The sequence below is a fragment of the Plecotus auritus genome (genome assembly GCF_963455305.1).
Source record: "Plecotus auritus genome assembly, chromosome: 13".
Lineage (NCBI taxonomy): Eukaryota > Metazoa > Chordata > Mammalia > Chiroptera > Vespertilionidae > Plecotus > Plecotus auritus.
The window spans coordinates 31,938,627-31,959,025 of NC_137779.1; the positions used below are offsets into that span (position 1 = coordinate 31,938,627).

General features: G+C 45.4%; 1 protein-coding gene across 2 annotated transcripts; it reads right to left on the reverse strand.

Moving 5' to 3' along the window:
* Positions 1 to 3,243: 3,243 nt before the first annotated feature.
* Positions 3,244 to 19,627, reverse strand: ZNF605 (zinc finger protein 605). 2 transcript variants are annotated; one of them, XM_080649542.1, is made up of 6 exons: positions 19,436 to 19,627; positions 18,401 to 18,514; positions 16,063 to 16,233; positions 10,890 to 11,010; positions 10,560 to 10,652; positions 3,244 to 7,128 (listed from the first exon to the last, which is right to left on the reverse strand). In XM_080649542.1, exons 3-6 carry the CDS (start codon positions 16,075 to 16,077, stop codon positions 5,471 to 5,473), a joined length of 1,887 nt encoding a protein of 628 aa, XP_080505668.1. In that variant the 5' UTR covers positions 16,078 to 16,233; positions 18,401 to 18,514; positions 19,436 to 19,627; the 3' UTR covers positions 3,244 to 5,470. The 2 variants fall into 2 exon arrangements, with proteins under 2 accessions (XP_080505668.1, XP_080505667.1); XM_080649541.1 differs by having other exon boundaries at positions 3,244 to 7,260.
* Between the last annotated feature and the right edge of the window lie 772 nt (positions 19,628 to 20,399).

Sequence of the window (20,399 nt, forward strand, 5' to 3'; positions counted from 1 at the left end):
AAACGCGAGGTACATTTCTACCCCCCAATTCCTGTTATTTCAGGCCGGTATTATCTGCTCTTACGGTGTAATGGGGACAGAAACGTTTGACGTGCACAGGGACATGAGCCCTTCGTTTTGTCGTATCTCCCAAGGAAACTATTTTAGATGACCTAAGTGCTTAAATGTAATAACACATACACGCCCAACTTGCGTCCCAGATACAGTGGTTCCCGCTTTACAAGAGAAAGTTCTTGAGAAATGTTCTGTTGGGTTATTGGACAGTATGAGATCATGGTTGATTTTCTTGGATGTTATATTACAATATCTTGGTTACGTCGGAAAATGCCATTTTTAGGTAACAGCACTCAAGTATTTAGGGATGAAATATCATCGTTATAATTTTCTTTAAAATGCTTTAGCAATGCCAAAACCGGTTTGGCTCAGTGGATAGAGCGTCGGCCTGCGGACTGAAAGGTCCTGGGTTCGATTCCGGTCAAGGGCATGTACCTTGGTTGCGGGCACATCCTCAGTGGGAGGTGTGCAGGAGGCAGCTGACCGATGTTTCTCTCTCATGGATGTTTCTAGCTCTCTAGCCCTCTCCCTTCCTCTCTGTGAAATATCAATAAAATATATTTTAAAAAAATAAAAAAATAAAATGCTTTAGCAAAAGAATAAAATGACAAGGTAAGGTGAACTAGAGACTGTTGTTACGTCTAGAATGAGTGGGTGACTGAGCACTGATGATGTTATTCTGCATACTGCTGGGTTTGTGATTTCTATAATAAGGAGAAAAAAAAAATACTCCTCCTGGTGAATTGTCTGAAAAGTAACGAATGAGCCGAAACCGGTTTGGCTCAGTGGATAGAGCATCAGCCTGCAGACTGAAGGGTCCCGGGTTCGATTCCGGTCAAGGGCATGTACCTTGGTTGCGGGCACATCCCCAGTGGGGGGTGTGCAGGAGGCAGCTGATCGATGTTTCTCTCTCATCGATGTTTCTAGCTCTCTATCCCTCTCCCTTCCTCTCTGTGAAATATCAATAAAATATGTTTAAAAAAAATAAAAAGTAACGAATGATTTTAGAAGAGCTTTAGGGGAAAACTTCACTTATGAGCCCACAGATACATCCACTTAACACACCACCACCTTTAAATAAAATATAGGGTTGTTTCATTTATGTTACCATAACCAAGCCGTTTGCACTTAGTAATTAATCGAGGGGGGGTAAAGAGGGGGATGGGAGACACCTGTAATGCTATCAACAACAAAAATGTATATTTAAAAAATAACTGATCTTGAATATAACTATTTACATGAGTCTCCTCTTGTCTCATGCCGGCTGAGCTAAGGGAACACATTTTTGTTAAATGTAAGCAAAAATAAAATCCCATTGCTGAGAGGCAAATGGCTCAAACGACTATTGAAACTGCAGCCACCAAGGGAGGGAGGTATGCAGGGGGAGTAGAAATACGACCTCACAGCAGCAGCAAATGTGCTACATTCTTTCCCTTGGTGTTATTCAGGCTGTATTGCACATGCAACCAAACTTGTTTAAAATATAACCTATTTGTTTAATGGACAGGAAGTCTTGTTCTGTATCTGATATTTCATGAACATCAGGAAACAGCTACTAGAATAAATACATTCTCTAGTCAGTGGACAATCCTGAAAAATGGACAAATGGATCATATCTCAGATGACAACACCAGGGCCTGGGGATCATGGCCCACCCCTCCTCACAGCACGGATGGATCGGACACCGTAGGACCACTACAGTCCCATTTCAGTTTTATTGGGGAACGGGAGCCCCCAAAAGCTTAATGTGTCAAAAACTACGCAGTAGTAGGATAGCTAGTAATGCACAGGAGGCATAGCTCTTGTGCTCCTGACTTTTTCAAACCCTCAGTCATTGTTGACTTTCGTCAGTGAACTAACGTAAATGTAAGGATTTGGGGCTACCTGAGCTGTTTTAAACAGGGATGAACACAGAATAACTAATAGTATCGTAAGTATCTACCTTCATTTCTAGGGAGGTAGAGGGGTTCCAAGCCAACTCTGCCACCTGGGAGCTGACTGACCTTGGTCTGTCAAAATACCTTGTAGTTAGTGAGGAGCTACACACACAAAAAAGCACCCCTCCCTTCCCAGAGATGCCCCTGCATATCGAGCGGCAGCGTTAGTGATTTCTCATTCCTTCCATGATGGGAAACCCTCAACAACGCAAAAGCCTGCAACTGGACACCCTCCCTCAGGCACTCGTCTAAGCAGGGGCCTGGCTGTGCTTACGACAGCGGGCTGGGAGGCAGTACGATAGGAAAGGGAGCCAAGGATACCGGTGAGTCCCTTGGGCAGAGCACTGGACACGCCCATGTGGAATCAGGCCTGGCGCTGCCACTGTGTGATCTTTGGCAAGACACTGCCAATCTGTGTAACAAGGATTTGGCTTGGTGACATCGCTGGCATTTCCAACTTTCAGCTGTCCACAGTCCTACCAGACCCTCTTCTTCAGAAGCACAGGGTAAACACCTTAACACACTGTGTCTCATCTCTACTTTTCTGGGGAACTATGTTCTTGGTATGGCTAAGCTATGCGTTTTCTACTCTGTTAAGCCTCAGAGGATTAGGGGACCCCTCCCCCCATGTTTAGTTTGCAAAAAAGCAGCCTTTTTCCCTCTGTGCAGACATCAGACCCCAACCAGGTGAGCAAAGGACTAGGCGGCTCATTAACTCCACGCAGCCAACAACCACTGAATTAAGATGTGCTTTTCACTTGATGTTTTAGGTGTAGCTGAGCATAATGTTTTGGGAACTGGTGGGAGTTCAGATTAGGTTTGGGAAATCGAGCTGGAATGGAAGGCAGAGTTTATTGTTCCTATTGATCACACTCACGCATATCGACTTATCAAACAGTGTACTCAGTAAACATATGGGCAGAGGTTTTCTTTTCAAATACAGCACCGGGACAAGTGTCAGCAACAGGTCTGAGCCTGTGTAGCCCCGACCCCCAGGTGCGCTGTCAGTGGGGGCAAACAGCAGCAGCTAGCAGAGATTGTGCCTCAGTGGGAACAGCAGCCTGACCTTTGTTTTAGCTGTTTACCCCATTCTCATACGGAGAGCACGGCTGGTCCCGGATCTCAGGCACCGCTTGACACGGTCTGCTTCATACAAACACAGTACACAATAGGATAAAGGTATGGAACTCGCTCATGCCCAAACATGGCCTTTCCCTCCGCTATATGGCAAGTAAGGGGGCAGAGAGAATCCTGATGGTGGAAACCGCTTTATTATCATACATAGGTCACACAGCACTGCTCCAGAGAAACCATCGCCAGAACGTCACCATGCATATTCTGTGCAGCTGCGACCAACACGAGCCATCCCGAGCCCGGAGGAAACGGGTTTCTGACTCAGATGATGCAGTCTATTCAGCTCTTTTTAAAGGTTCATACTTACGCACTATTGCGGTAGTACACCTTACTTCTAAGTAGATCATAATGCAAAACACCTTGTCATTGCTTTGCTGTAAGCAGGGCTATTTTTTTCTTATTGAGAAAAATATCTTTTATATTTACCTATATATTCGCCATTTGTGGAACTCTTCCTTTCATCCTGGAGATCCAAATTTCCACTTACTGTTATTTTCCTGCTGCCCCAAAATAACTTTAATGTTTCCCAAAGGCAGGTGTACTGGTGGTGAATTCTCTTTTTGCTTCCCTGAAAAATCCTTTTGCTTTCATTTTTGAAAGATGCTTTTAATGGGTAAACTCTAGGTTACAGGGTTTTTATCCCCTCTCAGTAATTTACAAATGGTTCTCCACTGTCTTTAGTCGGAAGTGTGCTGTCACTCTTTGTCTTTTTTTCTTCAGTTGCTTTACTGTTGTTCTCATTGGTTTTCATCAAGGTGACATGATGTCCATTGGCATGATTTTCTTTGTTTCTTCTGTTTTGTGTTATTTGAGCTTCTTGAATATGTGGAGTTACACTTTTCAGCATATGTGGAAATTTTTCAGCCATTACTTATTCAAATACTCTCTTTTGCCTCTTCTCTCTTCCCTTCTGAAACTCCAATTATATGTATTTCATACCACTGTAATGGGACCCCCCATTCCCTTCCCTCTGTCTTTTTTCTCTGTGTGCATCATTTGGGTAGTTTTTATTCTTACTATTCAAGTTCATTATTTTCTTCTTCTATGTCTAATCTGTTCTTAATTCCATATATATATATATATATGCATTTTTTTTTTAATTTTAAGAAATTCTCACCCTGCGAAGCACCATCCGGCTTTTAAAAATATATCTTCCACTTTAAGTTTCATCAAATTCGTGTTTTCCTCTGCTTTATAATAGCTATATAAACATCCATGTCTACTAATTCTAACCACTTCTAACCACAGTCTTTTCTATGTCTCTACTGATTATTTTTCTACTGGTTACAAGTCACAGTTTCCTGCCTTTCTGCATGCCAGACATTGTGGGTCCCAAGTAGCTTTTAATATAGGCTAATTACCACCACTACTAAGGCAACAGTCTTCCAAGAATTCTACCTGAAGCCCATGTGTTAAAAGTTGTTTCCACTCTGGCCGGTGGGAACTGTTGTCAGCCCTGCACTGAGTTCTAGGAACTGTTCAGCCTACTGCTTTCCAGCCGACTTGATCCGCTCTCACAGGACAACGTGTCCATTTCTGCAGTCCTCTCCCTGGGAGGCTCCTTCCCCTCTAGTGCTTTCCTTGCAAATGCTGTCGCCATGGCCTCCCAAACGCCAATCCTGCAATCTATTCAACGTGGCAGAATACGCTTGTTCCCTTCCCTGAACTGCAGCCTGGAAACTGCCACCACTTTGTCCACCTTCTGCCAGCGATGACAAACCTCTGCCTGTGACATGTCTAACACCAGTTTTTAGCTGTTTAAGGCCAGAGAGTTAATTTGGTCCTTGATCTGCCACCACTGCAGAAAGCAGATGTCTTCACACTTAAAACATATCTACCATTTAAAAATGACCGTCTCTTATAACTTACAAACAATAAACTACTTCATTACTGAGTTATTTCAATAGCATGATGCTTATAAAACTCTTCAAACTATTGGGACTACTTCTGCCTATGAAATCTCTAATACTCAGTCTTTCCCTTATGTACATATTCTCTAGTACGTATGTTACTCTGAATGAAATCTTTCTCTCACTTGTTATGACCTATTTAGATCTTCTAAATATTTAACAAGCATTCACTTTTGACCAAAAGTTTCTGTTATTGATAGATTAGCTTTCAATGTGTAATAAGTTGTGTCTTCTGGGAGAAGGCTTTCTTACATTGTCTACTTTTTAAAAAATCTCTTTCTGAATTCTTCTTAGTGACACATGCCTTTCCAATAAAAAATTTTTTCCAACAGTCACTGCAATGACAGGGTTTCTCTCCTGTGTGTATCCTCAGAAGTATTAAGAGGCATGACATCTGCTAGCAGCCTTTCCACACTCACTGCTCTCATGTGGTTTCTATATTACATGATTCCTCTGATGGATCATGAGCTGTGACTTCCTCTTGAAGGTAGTCTCACATTTGTTGCATCCATAGTATTTATCACCTGTGTGAATTCTCTGATGCCTCATAAGGTGTGACTTTCTAGTGAAAGACTTTCCACATTCACCACATTTATAGGGCCTCTCTCCTGTATGAATTCTCTGATGTATAATTAGCTGTGCCTTCTCAAAGAAAGCTTTCGCACAATCGCTGCATACATAAGTTTTCTCTCCTGTATGATTTCTCTGATGTTTAATGAGTTGTACTTTCTGAACAAAGGCTTTCCCACATTCATTGCATGCATAGGGTTTCTCCCCTGTATGGATTCTTTGATGCCGAAGAAGCTGTGGCTTCCAGGCAAAGGCTTTCCTACATTCACTACATTCAAAGGGCTTTTCCCCAGTATGGGTTCTCTGATGATGAATGAGACTTGATTTCTCACTGAAGGTTTTCCTACATTCACTGCATTCATAGGGTTTCTCGCCTGTATGAGTTCTCTGATGGGATATGAGGCTTGACTTTTGGGTGAAGGCTTTCCCACATTCACTGCATTCAAAAGGTTTCTCTCCAGTGTGAGTTCGCTGATGTGTAAGAAGCTGTGACTTCCCGAAGAAGGTTTTACCACATTCAACACATCCATAGGGTTTCTCTCCTAAATGAAGTTTTTGATGTCTTATTAACTCTGACTTCTTAAAGAAGGCTTCTCCACAGTCGCTACACTGACAGTTCTTCTCTCCTGTGTGAGTTATTTGATGTCTGATAAGCTGTGGTTTTCTGATGAAGGCTTCACCACATTCACTGCATTCATAGGGCTTTTCTCCTGTGTGAATCCTCTGATGCCTGATAAGGAGTGAGTTCCTGCTGAAGGCTTTTTTACACTCACTACATGCATAAGGTTTCTTCCCTGTGTGAGTCCTTTGATGAGTAATGAGCTGTGACTTCCAAAAGAAGGCTTTGCCGCAGTCACTACATTTATAGGGTTTCTCTCCCGTATGTGTTCTCTGATGTGTAATGAGCTTTAATTTCTGGGAGAAAGATTTCCCGCAATCACTGCAGCTGTAGGGTTTCTCTATTGTATGGGTTATTTGATGTCTTTTAAGCTGTGACTTCCTGCTGAAGGCTTTTCCACACTCGCTGCATCCATAGGGCTTCTCTCCTGTATGAGTTCTTTGATGTAAAATGAGCAGTGACTTCCTACTGAAAGCTTTTGGACATTCACCACATCCATATGGTTTTTCTCCTGAATGAGTCCTTTGATGAATAGTGAGCAGTGACTTTTGTGAGAAGGCTTTCCCACATTCACTGCATCCATAGGGCTTCTCTCCCGTGTGAGTTCTCTGATGTATAATAAGCTGTGACTTCTTGTTAAAAACTTTACCACATTCCATGCATAAATAGACTCCTCTGTGTGTTGTATGGTTTGTAATGAGCCATGACTCTTGGTTGCAGGCCTTTCTACATTTATTGCAGTCACAGTGTTTTATTCCACCAAAGGTTCTGTCAGTTTTGATATAGAATAACAATTTCTTATTAAGCTCAAGTTTCTTTCTTCCACAGTTATTTTTTTGAATAAGAAAATCAAAAGGATGTTTCAAACTTTTTTCATTTGTGCCACATTTATGGAGTCTCATTCCTAAATGAACAAAGTTAATGCTTGAATGAAATATTTTCCCCAAAACATATTGATGGCCTTTCTCCATATTTTTAAGTTTGTCTTGATTATTGTGGTGCCACATTTTGAGATTATTATCTAGCCAGAGTTCTTCTAAAAATGAAAAAATGAACCATACTGTGTAAATCCCCCAATGATTATGTTTATTAATTAAAACTTCTGAAATGGAGCCTAGGATCCCAGTCCAAAAAAAAAAAAAAATCCCAAATACATTGTCTACTTATTAGGCATTAAAACTTTTAACAAAAATGAAAACAGACTTAAAAACTATGTTTATATAAACACAAACTTTTAAATAAGAAAAGATGACATATCCTCAAGGAACAGTGATCACGATATGAAAAAGACAAGCAACTTCTAATCAAATACTGGAGTGGTTAAAAAAATTTTTTTTTGTTTTGTTAATCGTTACCTGAAGATATTTTTCCCATTTTATTTTTAGAGATAGTGAAAGGGAGGGAATGAGGGTGCGGGGGGGGAAAGGGGGAGAGAAAGAGGTAGAGAGAAAGAAAGAGAGAGAAATATTGATGTGATTGCCTCCCACACACCCCGAGACTAGGGTCAGGGATCAAACCTGCAACTCAAGTACATGCCCTTTACCAGGAATTGGAACCTGTAACCCTTCCGTGCGAGAAAAGAAAAATAATAAAGGAAACTCAAATGTGGGGGAGAACCAAGATGGCGGCATAGGTAAACACCTAAACTGCTGCCTCGCACAACAATTTCAAAACTACAACTAAAAGACAAAACGTCTATCACCCAGAACCATAGGAAAGCTGGCTGAGTGGAAGTTCTACGACCAGAAGGAAAGAGAAAAGAGCATTGAGACGTGCACAAGCGCTGAAAAGCTGAGGTACGGAGGTGCACGAATCGGGCTGGCAGCGGACGACTGGGTGCACTGCTTTTTTCAAACCGAAGGGAGACAAGCTCCCGATTACTCTGAACTCCAGTTTCTGGGGAGACGCTGGGGACCCAAACTCCTATGGGGAGAAGCTGGACTGTCTGCCATCGGGTCGGAAAGTGAGGGTGGCTTTCTTGCAGAGGTGCGCGCAGCAATCATTCTTTACTGTGCTGGGGCGCGGGACGCAGGGACTTGGAAATGCGCAGATGCAGTGACGGCTGACTGGCAGCCATCGCTCTTTGCCACACCCTAGCCTAGTGACTCCCTGAGACCCCACCCTGCACAATCTACAAACCCACCCAAGCTCCAGGCAGCGGCTTTTGCATATAAATGGTCTTCCCTATCGCAGCTTCACCTAGCAAACTGCAACTCTGGTCAGACAGCTCCAAAACCTCCAAACCGCAAGGCAAAGAGGAGAAAACTGTAGTTCTCGCTGTAGCTCCTCCTGGGTGGCCTCAGACAGTAGCTGACCTGCACCCCATTGGAGATCCAGAAGCCAGTGTACCTAGTGGTCAGTGTGAGACACCAGATTTCAACTCCTCACATCCATAAGTGACACATTCAAGAGGCAGACTCAGTGAGCACCAAAGCCCCACTGAAGCAAGTCCTGCCCCATAAGGGTGTCTCCAGCACAGCAGTTCTTCCATTATAAACACAGCGGGTCCTCACAGCCAATTGGCCTGGAGGTCAATTCCTCCCAGTGTACCAACAGCAATCCAGGCTTAAATACACCAAGACTTTGCACTTAGCCCACAAAGGGGTGCACCAAGAGTGTCCACCTCAGGTGATAGGCTGAACCACTGGTCACCTACCACAGAAAACCACTCCATCAACACAGGGGAGCAGCAAAATGCAGAGACAAAGAAACATGTCACGAATGAAAGAAATGGAGGAAAGCAAACTACTGGACATAGAGTTCAAAACCACATTTATAAGGTTACTCAAGAATCTTCTAAAAACCTCTGAGGAACTTAGTGAGACCTTTAAGGATCTTAATGAGAATGCCAAAAAAATGGAAAAGGAACAGTCAGAAATTAAGCATACACTGTCTGAAATAAAGAATATACAGAAATTCACCTGTAGATCAAAAGACCCCAAGAATCAAACCAAAGATCTGAAATATGAGGAAACAAAAAAAACCTTACCAGAAAAACAAAAAGAAAAAAGAATCCAAAAATATGAAGATAGTGTAAGGAGCCTCTGGGACAACTTTAAGCATACCAACATCGAATTATTGGGGTGCCAGAAGAAGAGAGAGAGCAAAATATTGAAAACCTATTAGAAGAAATAATGACAGAAAACTTTCGCTACCTGATGAAAGAAATAAACTTACAAGTCCAGGAAGCGCAGAGAACCCCAAACAAGAGGAATCTAAAGAAGACCACACCAAGACACATCATAATTAAAATGCCAAGGGCAAAAGACAAAGAGAGAATCTTGAAAGCAGCAAGAGAAAAACAGTTACCTGCAAGGGAGTACCCATACGACTGTCAGCAAATTTCTCAACAGAAACTATGCAGGCCAGAAAGGAGTGGCAAGAAATATTCAAGGTGATGAACAGCAAGAACCTACAACCAAGATTACTCTACCCAGCCAAGCTATTGTTCAGAATTGAAGGTCAGATAAAGAGCTTCACAGACAAGAAAAAGCTAAAGGAGTTCATCACCACCAAACCAGGATTATATGAAATGCTGAAGGGTATTCTTTAAGAAGTGGAAGAAGAAGAAAAAGGTAAAGATAAAATTTATGAACAACAAAATGACATCAAATACATACCTACCAACAAGTGAATCTAAAAATCAAGTGAATAAAAAAATATGAAGAACAGAATGGACTGATGAATATAATAGAATGAGGGACATAGAAAGGGAGTGGACTGACAATTCTCAGGGGGAAGTGGGTGTGAGGGGTGTGGGAAGAGATTGGACAAAAATCTTACACCTATGGATGAAGACAGTGGCGGGGGGTAAGGGCATGGGGTGGGGTGGGGAATCAGGTGGAGGGGAGCTATGGGGGGGAAAAAAGAGGAACACCTGTAATAATCTGAACAATAAAGATTTACGTTTTTGTTTTTTTTTTTAAAAAAAGGAAACTCAAATGTAATCAATGTCACCTAAAATGAGGAAAACCTACAAATTCCTAAAGAGGAAGAGAGAAACCTGCCTCTGGTGCAGGAGAGGAGAAAATGGAGAATAAGGAGGCTGGAAGAGCCTTATCCATGGAAGCAAGGGCCGAAATGACTGGCTACGAATGTGGGTAAGATAGGTGTATTTCATCATCAACTCCACCCAAAGAGGACACATCCTGACGTGGAGACCAGAATCTAGGGCATGTTAAAAGTCATGCAGAACTATGTCAACAGTTCTGAGTCAACTCTAAAGACCTAAGGACTTTAAACAGTTTTATACGTAACATTTTAAGAGTAGCAAACTTTCTTCAAAAACCTGAGATGTAACCTTCACCATATGCCATACACTGGATTATCTCTCACCTGAGAAGTTGTGATTTAGAATTTCTTCATTTATTTTCCAGAGCTCTTCTTGCTCCAGCTTCAAAACTGCATCAGGTTTGATAATTTCATGACCTATTAGTTGGAAACACAGAGGACTTAGACACAGTTGCTTGAGCTAAGGGACTCTTAAATGTGAAGAATATTTTACTACAAAGGCTACAAAAAAAAAAAGCAAGCGAATAAAAATATTCCAGTTGGGTATAGAAATCAAAGAATCATTGACATCGGGAACATAAACCCCAAATCAGTAAAATGTTAGAGGCCCCACTGTTACTGGGCACACACTGTATTACATAAGAATGTTCTTACCCAAGAACACTAGATTGCTGTAGTTCTCCAACATCACATCTCTGTACAAGTTCTTTTGGATAGGATTTAGTAGCTGCCACTCCTCCAACGTGAAATCCACAGACACATCCTCAAATGATATCTAGAAAAGCATAATCCCTGTTAAAGCCGAAGTGATTCTCACATAGAATGCAGGCTTTCTTCTCTGTAGAGGTAGGCAGCCTCTCAGTGGGCCCCGCTGACCTCTAACTCCTGGTACTCATGCATCTGGGTAGTCCTCTCCTCCTGAATACGGGCTGGGCTTACTGACGCACTGCCACTGAATAGAACAGGGCAGAAGTGACAGAATGTCACCTCCAAGATCAGCTTATAGAAGAATGCACTTCCATCCTGGAAACCCTCTCTGGCTCTCTTGGGGGGAATCCAGCTGCCATGCTGAGAGGCATTCCTCACCCACGTGAGTGAGCATGAAAGGGGATCAATCCCCCTATTGCACCTGCAGAGGACCACAGCCCTTCATCTTGATTACAGAACCCAATGGGTAAGCAGCTGGTAGATTCCTAACCCACAGAAACTGTGAGATAAAATCTTGTGTTTTCAGCCAATAAGGTTTGGGGGTATTTTGTTACACAGCAATGGTCAACCAATATAATATTCTAATCTTGCATTATACCCTGAGAGAGAGATAAAAATGTTATTAAAATATCTATCATTATGAACTCATTCATCTATCCACTGAATAAGAAACTGAGATAGGTTGTCTTTAAATAAGTGCTATGTTTCTCAAAGAAGGTGCCACTGGTACTTGGCAACAATTCTTAGCTGAGTGCAAATGCCCCACACAGTGGGAGCACTTCAGCAAAGCCTGGCCGTCATCTGCTAAATGACAGTACCATTTCTCAGTCACTCAAACACAAATCCCATCTGCGTATCTGAAATACTCTCCTTCCCCTGAGGTGATTCTGCTCCCAAGTAGGAACATCTAGCTCGCTCTTTAGATATTGTCTAGAACACAGACATTGAGCACTTCAGGTTCCCAGCACTGTAACAGGTGTCAGAAATGTAAAGAGGAGTAAGAAAATAATCAGCCCTAACCGGTTTGGCTCAGTGGATAGAGCGTCGGCCTGCGGACTGAAGGGTCCCAGGTTCGATTCCGGTCAAGGGCACGTACCTTGGTTGCGGGCACATACCCGGTGGGGAGTGTGCAGGAGGCAGCTGATCGATGTTTCTCTCTCATCGATGTTTCCAACTCTCTAGCCCTCTCCCTTCCTCTCTGTAAAAAATCAATAAAATATATTAAAAAGAAAATAATCATATTCTCAGATATTTTGTCTTTTTGGGTCACAGGCAGTAAGGTGTTACAGAGGCCTCAAAACAAGGATATACAGGGCATTCGGACAACAGGCCAAGGAACTAGTGCAGCAAGAAGGAATTGGGAAAAGAAAATGGTGCAGCACTCACATGACCTGATTTTAACACTTCTTCTAGAGCAGTGGTTCTCACCCTTTCTAATGCCGCGGCCCTTTAGTACAGTTCCTCATATTGTGGTGACCCCCAACCATAAAATTATGTTCGTTGCTACTTCATAACTGTCATTTTGCTACTGTTAATGAATCGTAACGTAAATATCTGTGTTTCCCGATGGTCTTAGGCTCTACAGCAGCGGTCGCCTAAGGCCGTCGGAAAACACAGATATTTACATGACGATTCATACCAGTAGCAAAATGACAGTTATGAAGTAGCAACGAACATAATTTTATGGCTGGGGGTCACCACAACATGAGGAACTGTATTAAAGGGCCGCGGCATTAGAAAGGTTGAGAACCACTGCTCTAAAGCCACAATAGCTAGAACACGCGGGGATGAATGGAACAGAATAGAGAGCTGAGAGATGGACACCTACAAATATGCTCAATTGATTTTTTTGTTTGATATTTAGTTTATTTCTGGGTTGTTTTTTTTGCTATTATTAACAATGCTGGGATGATCATCCTTTTAATTAACGAGTGGAGCATACACCTACTTATTTTCAATAAATTTTTGGAAAAGGTACTAAAGCATTTCCAGAGAGAAAGAAGTCTTTTCAATAAACGGTGCTAGAACAACTGTGTACCTATAAGCAAAAGAATAAACCTCAACGCATACCGCATGCTGTCTTTAAAAATTAACTCAAAATGGACCACAGACCTAAAGGTAAACCTAAAACCATAAAGCTTCTAGGGATAAAACAGGAGAAAACCCATGAGACTTGGGTTTGGCAATGAGTTTTTATGTACATACCAAACACACAATCAATTAAAAAAAATTTACTAAGTTGGATTTTTTTCAAAATTAACTTATTTTTTCTCTGTGAAAGACTGGGGAAAAAAAAAGAAAAAAGAAAAAGAAAAATGCAGCAAAAACAAGGAGAAAATATTTGCAAATCACTTATCTGAGAAAGCATCTGCCTCCTGCATGGCCCCCACTAGGGATTGAGCCCGAAACTTGGGAATCAAACCATGACCTCCTCACCCAGCTGGTGTGGCTCAATGGTTTGAGTGTCGACCTATGAACTAGGAGGTCATGGTTCAAGGGAGAAGGGAACCTTCTCCCCATTCTGACTCAGTACCCAGTACTGTCTTACTCCCAGCCCTTTCACTTCACTCCCCTCCTGACCCCAGACCACAAAACTGCTGGAGCTTGGTCCAGGCTCTGGAGAAGAGACAACCCCAGGTTTGTGCTGATCCACCTGAACCTCCACCTGTGTGCTGTAGGAATGGATCGGGGGCAGGTGCCTTCTCCGTTAGATTCTGGCTGCACCATCGCCGTATATGACCAGAGGCTCAGTTACTTTCATTTTGGCCGTTACTTTATTTTTATTCACTTATTTGTTTGTTTGTTTATCCTCACCGAGGATAGAGAGTTAGAAACACCGATGAGAGAGAAACATCAATCAGCCGCCTCCTGAACACCTCCCACTGGGGATGTGCCCACAACCAAGGTACATGCCCTTGACCGGAATCAAACCTGGGACCCTTCAGTCCACAGGCCGGCACTCTATCCACTGAGCCAAACCGGTTAGGGCTCTTTTATTGATTTTTAGAGAGAGTGAAAGGGAGGGAGAGAGATGAGAGAGAGAAACATCGATGTGAGACACACTGATTGGTGACCTTCCGCACACATCCCAACCTGGGCTGGGGATCAAGCCTGCAACCGCAGTACATGCCCTTGACCAGAATCTAATCTGAGGGCTGATGCTCTAACCACTGAGTGTCACAGGCTAAGGCTTGGCCGTTGCTTTAACTGGCTACGCTGATACCTGGCAGCTGGGGTCCCTCAGCTCAGCTGAGCTCCTGACATAACTGCATCGAGAAAGGGGAGCCTGCCTGGTGTGGCTCCGATGTTGAGAGTCAACCTATGAACCAGGAGGTCACAGCTGTGGGCTTGATCCCCAGGAGGGGGCGTGCAGGACGAGCCAATCAATGGTTCTCTCTCAGGATGTTTCTCTCTCTCTCCCTCTCCCTTCCTCTCTGAAATCAATAAAAATGTATAAAAAAAAAGAAAGGAGAAAAGTCAGTGTAACTGTACATTAGTTTAAACAACAGAGTTTTTATTTTTTTTTATTATTATTATTTTTTTTTTTTTATATTTTATTGATTTTTTACAGAAAGGAAGGGAAAGGGATAGAGAGCCAGAAACATCAATGAGAGAGAAACATTGACCAGCTGCCTCCTGCACACCCCCTACTGGGGATATGCCCGCAACCAAGGTACATGCCCTTGACTGGAATCGAACCCGGGACCTCTCAGTTCGCAGGCCGACGCTCTATCCACTGAGCCAAACCAGTCAGGGCTTATTATTATTTTTTAATATATTTTATTGATATTTCACAGAGAGGAAGGGAGAGGGATAGAGAGCTAGAAACATCGATGAGAGAGAAACATCGATCAGCTGCCTCCTGCACACCTCCCACTGGGGATGTGCCCGCAACCAAGGTACATGCCCTTGACCGGAATCGAACCCGGGACCTTTCAGTCCGCAGGCCGATGCTCTATCCACTGAGCCAAACCGGTTTCGGCAAACAACAGAGTTTTTAAAAGAAAGGAATGAGAGGAGGGAAATAGAAAGAGGGAAGTTAGCTCAGTCGGTAGGAGCGGCTTTGAAAAGCGAAGGGACATGACATTCTGTTTCTTGAGTCAAGAAACTGAGGAAACGGGGCTGAAGGCAGACACCCTCGTGCCCAGCTTTTGCCAACAGAAGCAGAAACATTTCCAATGAGCGGTTATTGTGGGGCCACCGGAAGGTTTTCTAATGACCACTTCTGCCCGTGATTCAGGTTCTCTGCTAACCATGGAAGACAGGCAGCGAGTCCTCCAGGCCCACTGCTGCCGCCCTCTGAATACCTGTCTTGTGCACCCTCCAGATTCACACCCTTCGCTCACCACTGGGGACTCATGTCAGCCACATACACAGCTGCCGACGAGTTTCCTCCACGTGCAATCCTCAGCAAACGCTCGCTCCTACCCAGTAACTGCTTTGCCTTTTGTAACTGTTCCTGCTGCCCTGTCTGCCCGGCCTCTGGGAACGGCTGAGGAAAGCTGGCAGCCCATCTCTAACCGTGGGGGACCTAGTTCTTGTACATGTGTGTTCCAACTTGAAGACTTTTGTAGGATTCTTCACCCACTTGTGCTTCTTTGACATCTGTGTGGTATGCAATGAGGGCCGTTTGTAAGTGCACTGCAGGACCCTGGGAGAGCCTGGCCGGTTCCGCAGTCAAGGAACGACCAGAAAGAAGCTTCTCGGATGTGAGCCTGGATTTTAACAGCTGGCGTTTTGATCTCACACAGCTTGCATGAGAGAAGCCCGTCCATCCTGCCTGCAGGCCTTATCCCCCTGTTTGCTGTGCTTTCTGTACTGTGCATAACGCTGTACTGGAAAAGCCCGTGTTGAGAGACTTCACCGGGGACTCCTACGTCCTAATAAACTCATGTCTTTCACAGCCAGTCCTCTGGGTTATTTCTTTGGAACCAGCAAGCAATACACTGAGGCCTTCTTGAACCTCAGCTCTTTGCATAACACCATCCTTCCCAAGTTCCTACTGTTTGCTATGGTTAGGATCTAAATGTATGTATACCTGTCCTGTTGCTTGTAAAGATTCCTCTAAGCCCATCACACCCACAGAAAAAAACTTCTGGAGAATAAACACATAACTCACCTGTGACATGATCATCTTCTGCTGCTTTGGGGAATTCTGCTGTTCTGGGCCTTCTCTCTGTCCTGACGCTCTGGAAACGGCCTCTGGTCAAGAGCTGAAAACGGCACCTCCAGTCCCGAGGCCTCTCCTTCCTTACCTCACCTGAGTCATCTTGTTCCTGAGAGCCATGGCCTGGAGATGCAGTGGGGATTTTATTTTAAATGGTGTAATTAATTTGGGAGCCTAAATCTCGGTTCTCTCTCACTGGGATCTCAGACAAGTGTTTGCTGCACTCGAATCAGAAGCAGGACGGAATGTGAGCCACCGGCAGGTCTCAGCTGAACCTGGCACTGCCCTTTGCAGCCCTGGCTCACACCTGGAAATGCCAGATGGAAGCCACTTGCCTGGTTCAACCATACACACCTGGACACCCCCATCTCACACACACACACACACACACACACACACACACCCCAGAACTCTGTGCAGAGACCTCAGCAAAGCCTGAACATACACAATCTTGGCTCCTCCTTCTGCAGCCACATATCCTGGGGGCACTTAAATCAAATTACTTGCATAGGTGCCACAGTGTAAAATGCAACTCATTTCTGGGCAGGTTGGCAAACAGAACTGGCTTTTAGATCCAGATGGTGAAGTAGCCTGGGGTGCTGGCTCTGTACTCCAAATTCAGCCATGGAGCCAGAGGAACCAACAGAAACAGCAACAGGAAGAGAGACCACGGGGGAGAGAGGCGGAGGTGAAGCTGACGGCACACGGCATGGGTGACCGCCTAGAGCAGAGGGCAGCAAGAGGCCGAAGGAAACCTGTCATGTTGCTGCTTTCTGGGCTCACACTGGGGCAGGTACGGCCCACCTGTTCCCTCAGGAACCAGCAGGAACAGCCCCAGACAGCTTTCCAGGGATCATCGAGGCAGATAAAACGCCAGGTGGACAAAAAACCATGCAGATGGCAAGGGCTGCCTAGCCGCCCTTGGGGGTTTACTGATCTCTGACCTCCTCTCGGTTCCCCAGGGCTTCTTTCTGAGGGCTCCTGACCCTGACCCGAGGAGCTGCTTGGGGAGTTGACGGGACTCAGATGTCCAGTGGTTCTACAAAGTCCCTCCCCGCTCTTCAAAGGCCTTGGCCTCAGCCCACCCCTGCTGCAAATTACCAGAGCTTGTAGGAGAGTAGCTAACACCTCTAGGGGAATATGGGCTTACACACCTGTAAGAGCAAACTTAAGTTAAAAATGGAAAACGAATTCTCCCTCAGGTGAAAAAGGGAAAGAGACTTCCCAACCCCTATTCAGAGAGCATTTGCTTTAGCAAACCTGTCATTGTAAATTCTTTCTCTGCCCCTGGGAGATGTATGTTAATCTTTCTAAAGCTAAGTAAGCTTTGCCCAGTTTAACAGCCCAAGAATGTCTTTCTTAAGGACCTGGAAGGCCATCTCTTCGAAACCCTCCAGGAAGGGTGGCCATCTCCCAGTTTCTGGGAGGGCAGGAGCCTCATGGGCAGACTTCCACACCGGGCTCCAAGGGGAATGTCATAAAGACATGGAAAGTTGTATGAGGCCCCGGGTTCGATCCCCGGCATCTCCACCAAAAAAAAAAAAAAAAAAAAGACATGGAAAGTTTAGTTTTTCCTTTGGATAAAGGCAGTTAGCTACCAATGATGGCCACGCCAGTCACCAGGTAAATCTAGGATGGACTGTGTGTAACAAATGATCATTTTTTCTAGAGAACGTGTGTGTGTGTGTGTGTGTGTGTGTGTGTGTGTGTGTGTGATGGGTTGTACAAAAAAGGGTGAGCTTTCTCCCCGTCTCTACAACCTCTTTAGCAGACTGCTTGCAATGCTCATTGCATTCTGGTTTAACTGTTATTCAATAATAAAACTTTTCTTTCTCTTCTACCTTTTTTGGAGACGTTTTCTGGGTTGGCAGGTGATGATTTTAATTATTTCCCTAACATGCCAACCAGATAACTGGATGCAACCACTATTTTTTAACACTTTTGAAAGATCACAAACTACATAACATATATCACCTTAGAGCAGGGGTCCTCAAACTACGGCCCGCGGGCCACATGCGGCCCGCCGAGGACATTTATCCAGCCCTCCGGGTGCCGCTGCCTGTCCTGCTTAGCAGCCGACGCGTCCCGGGCCTGCAGTGCGCATAGGAATTTGTTCATAGTTTTTTTTTTTAAACTATAGTCCGGCCCTCCAACGGTCTGAGGGACAGTGAACTAGCCCCGTTTAAAAAATTTGAGGACCCCTGCCTTAGAGGGAATGATTGGAACACACCAAGACTTAAAATAAGCATGATAAACAAAAACATACATTTTGATGCCTAAAAACACTTACACTTTAACTTTTCTTCACTGTCTGGACCGAGTCCCTTACATCCAGCCAGATCCGGGATCAGAGAAGGATGGTGTGGCACGGTGGCACAGGGGCATGTCCTTCCTAAGAACACACCTGGAGGGAAATGTCCAATAAGCTCAGGGCCTGGTAAACCCGGACACGGGGGACAAGTTCTTCCTTTCCTAGCCAACCTGCCACAGGCAGACTGAACACAGTGGGCAGGTCAGTGGGCCTCTTTCCAGCACATAAAGGGAGCCAGGAGGCTGTTAGACCTGCGGAGGCTCTGGAGCCAGAGCTCTGTGTGTGTGGAGGCGCCGTTTTACTAAAAGGGGGAAGGTGCCTTCCACGTTCCCGTGGATATAAATGGGTACAGAGACGGGTGGGTGGAAGTGTCCACTCATCTGCCGCAAATGAGGGGAGAAGGTGACACCTGGGTGTTAGCAAACTGCCAGGCTTTGCCCAGGGAAGCTGGACTCTTTTCAGTCCAGTGTGAAGGGTGTGGGGCTTCAAGGCGGGTCTCTCCCGGACCAAAGTCCTGGGAGAGCTGTCAGCAACATGCAAAAGAAAAGCACCTCTTCCCAAGATGCCCAGGGAGACCCCTCCAGGCTGCTCGGTGCAGGGAGGGTCCCTTCCTCCCTCCCTCCCTCCCTCACTCCCCCCTCCCTTACCCCCTGCGGCCTCGGAGCCCCGACAACTGCCACCCCGTCTACGGACTCCCACAGAGCCGCTCCCAGAGATTCACCCCAGAGGCACCGTCAGCCAGTTAATTCCCGGCGGTGGCCTCCCAACCACGCAGCCCTGCCAAGCTCAAGTTACGGACATGCACGGATTTAATCCTCAAATGGCCCCGATTAACCACTCCCCGGTCTCCTCCCACTCCCTCATCACCCGCCGCCGCAGGCGGGCCCCCGTGGAGCCCCACGTCTCCGACCGGCCGCACACTCTCGCCGCCCCGAACCCACTCCGACAGACCCGGTCCTCTAACGCGCCGCACCCCGCTCCCTCCCTTCCCGCAGCCCCGCGGTCCCCACCCACCTGGACGGGAACCGCCGCGCCGCAGGGCCGTTGTCCGGCCTGCCCAGCACCGGCTCCGGGGCCGTTTGTGCGCGGGCCAGGGTCGCCGAGGGACTGGGCAGTCACGGAGGCCGCCCCAGGCCACAACCTCCCGGTCCCGTCGCCGCCCCACAAAGCCTCGCCCCCTTGAGGCCTCAGCACCCCACTGACACCGCCCCAAGGCGGAAGTGTCTACGCAGAACTACATTTCCCGGAATTCCGCTCGCTTCAGAACTACACTTCCCAGAGGGCTCTGCGACCTGCTTGCAGGATGGACAGGTTCGGGGTTTGAAGCCCCTAGGTAGCTGCCAGGGTGGGTGGTTCATAGATGGGTGGAGCCGGCGCTTCGGATGGAAACGTGTGTGAGCGGCCCCAGTCAGTTTGGTTCAGTTGGTTGAGCGTTTGCCCGTGCACTCATTCCCGGTCCAGGTTGTGGGTTCGGCCCGTGGTCGGAGTGCGTAGGGGAGGTAACGGAGACAACCGGTGGATGTTTCTCTCCCTCTCTATCCCTTACCCTCTCTATAAAAGGAAAAAAAAAAATTAAGTTAAAAATAACCATATTGGCCCTAACCGGTGTGGCTCAGTGGATAGAGCGTCGGCCTGCGGACTCAAGGGTCCCAGGTTCAATTCCGGACAAGGGCATGTACCTTGGTTGTGGGCACATCCCCAGTAGGGAGTGTGCAGGAGGCAGCTGATCGATGTTTCTAACTCTATCCCTCTCCCTTCCTCTCTGTAAAAAATCAATAAAATATTTAAAAAAATAACCATATTGTCTGGTCAGTGTGGCTCAGTGGTTAAGCATCCACCTATGAAGCAGGAGATCACTGTTGGATTCCCTCCCTCTCCCTTCCTCTCTGAAATCAATAGAAAGGTATTTTTTTAAAAAAGATATTTTTAAAAATAAAAAAGATATTTAAAAAAAGTATATGAGCCAACACAGATGTGT

Excerpts from the sequence above, each read along its gene's own strand:
- ZNF605 (XM_080649541.1), bottom strand. Across the intron at positions 10,653-10,889 it reads CAGCAATCTAGTGTTCTTGG|GTCATGAAATTATCAAACCT; the intron begins GTAAGAACATTC and ends TCCAACTAATAG. Across the intron at positions 7,261-10,559 it reads TCTAAATCACAACTTCTCAG|AAGAACTCTGGCTAGATAAT; the intron begins GTGAGAGATAAT and ends TTTCATTTTTAG.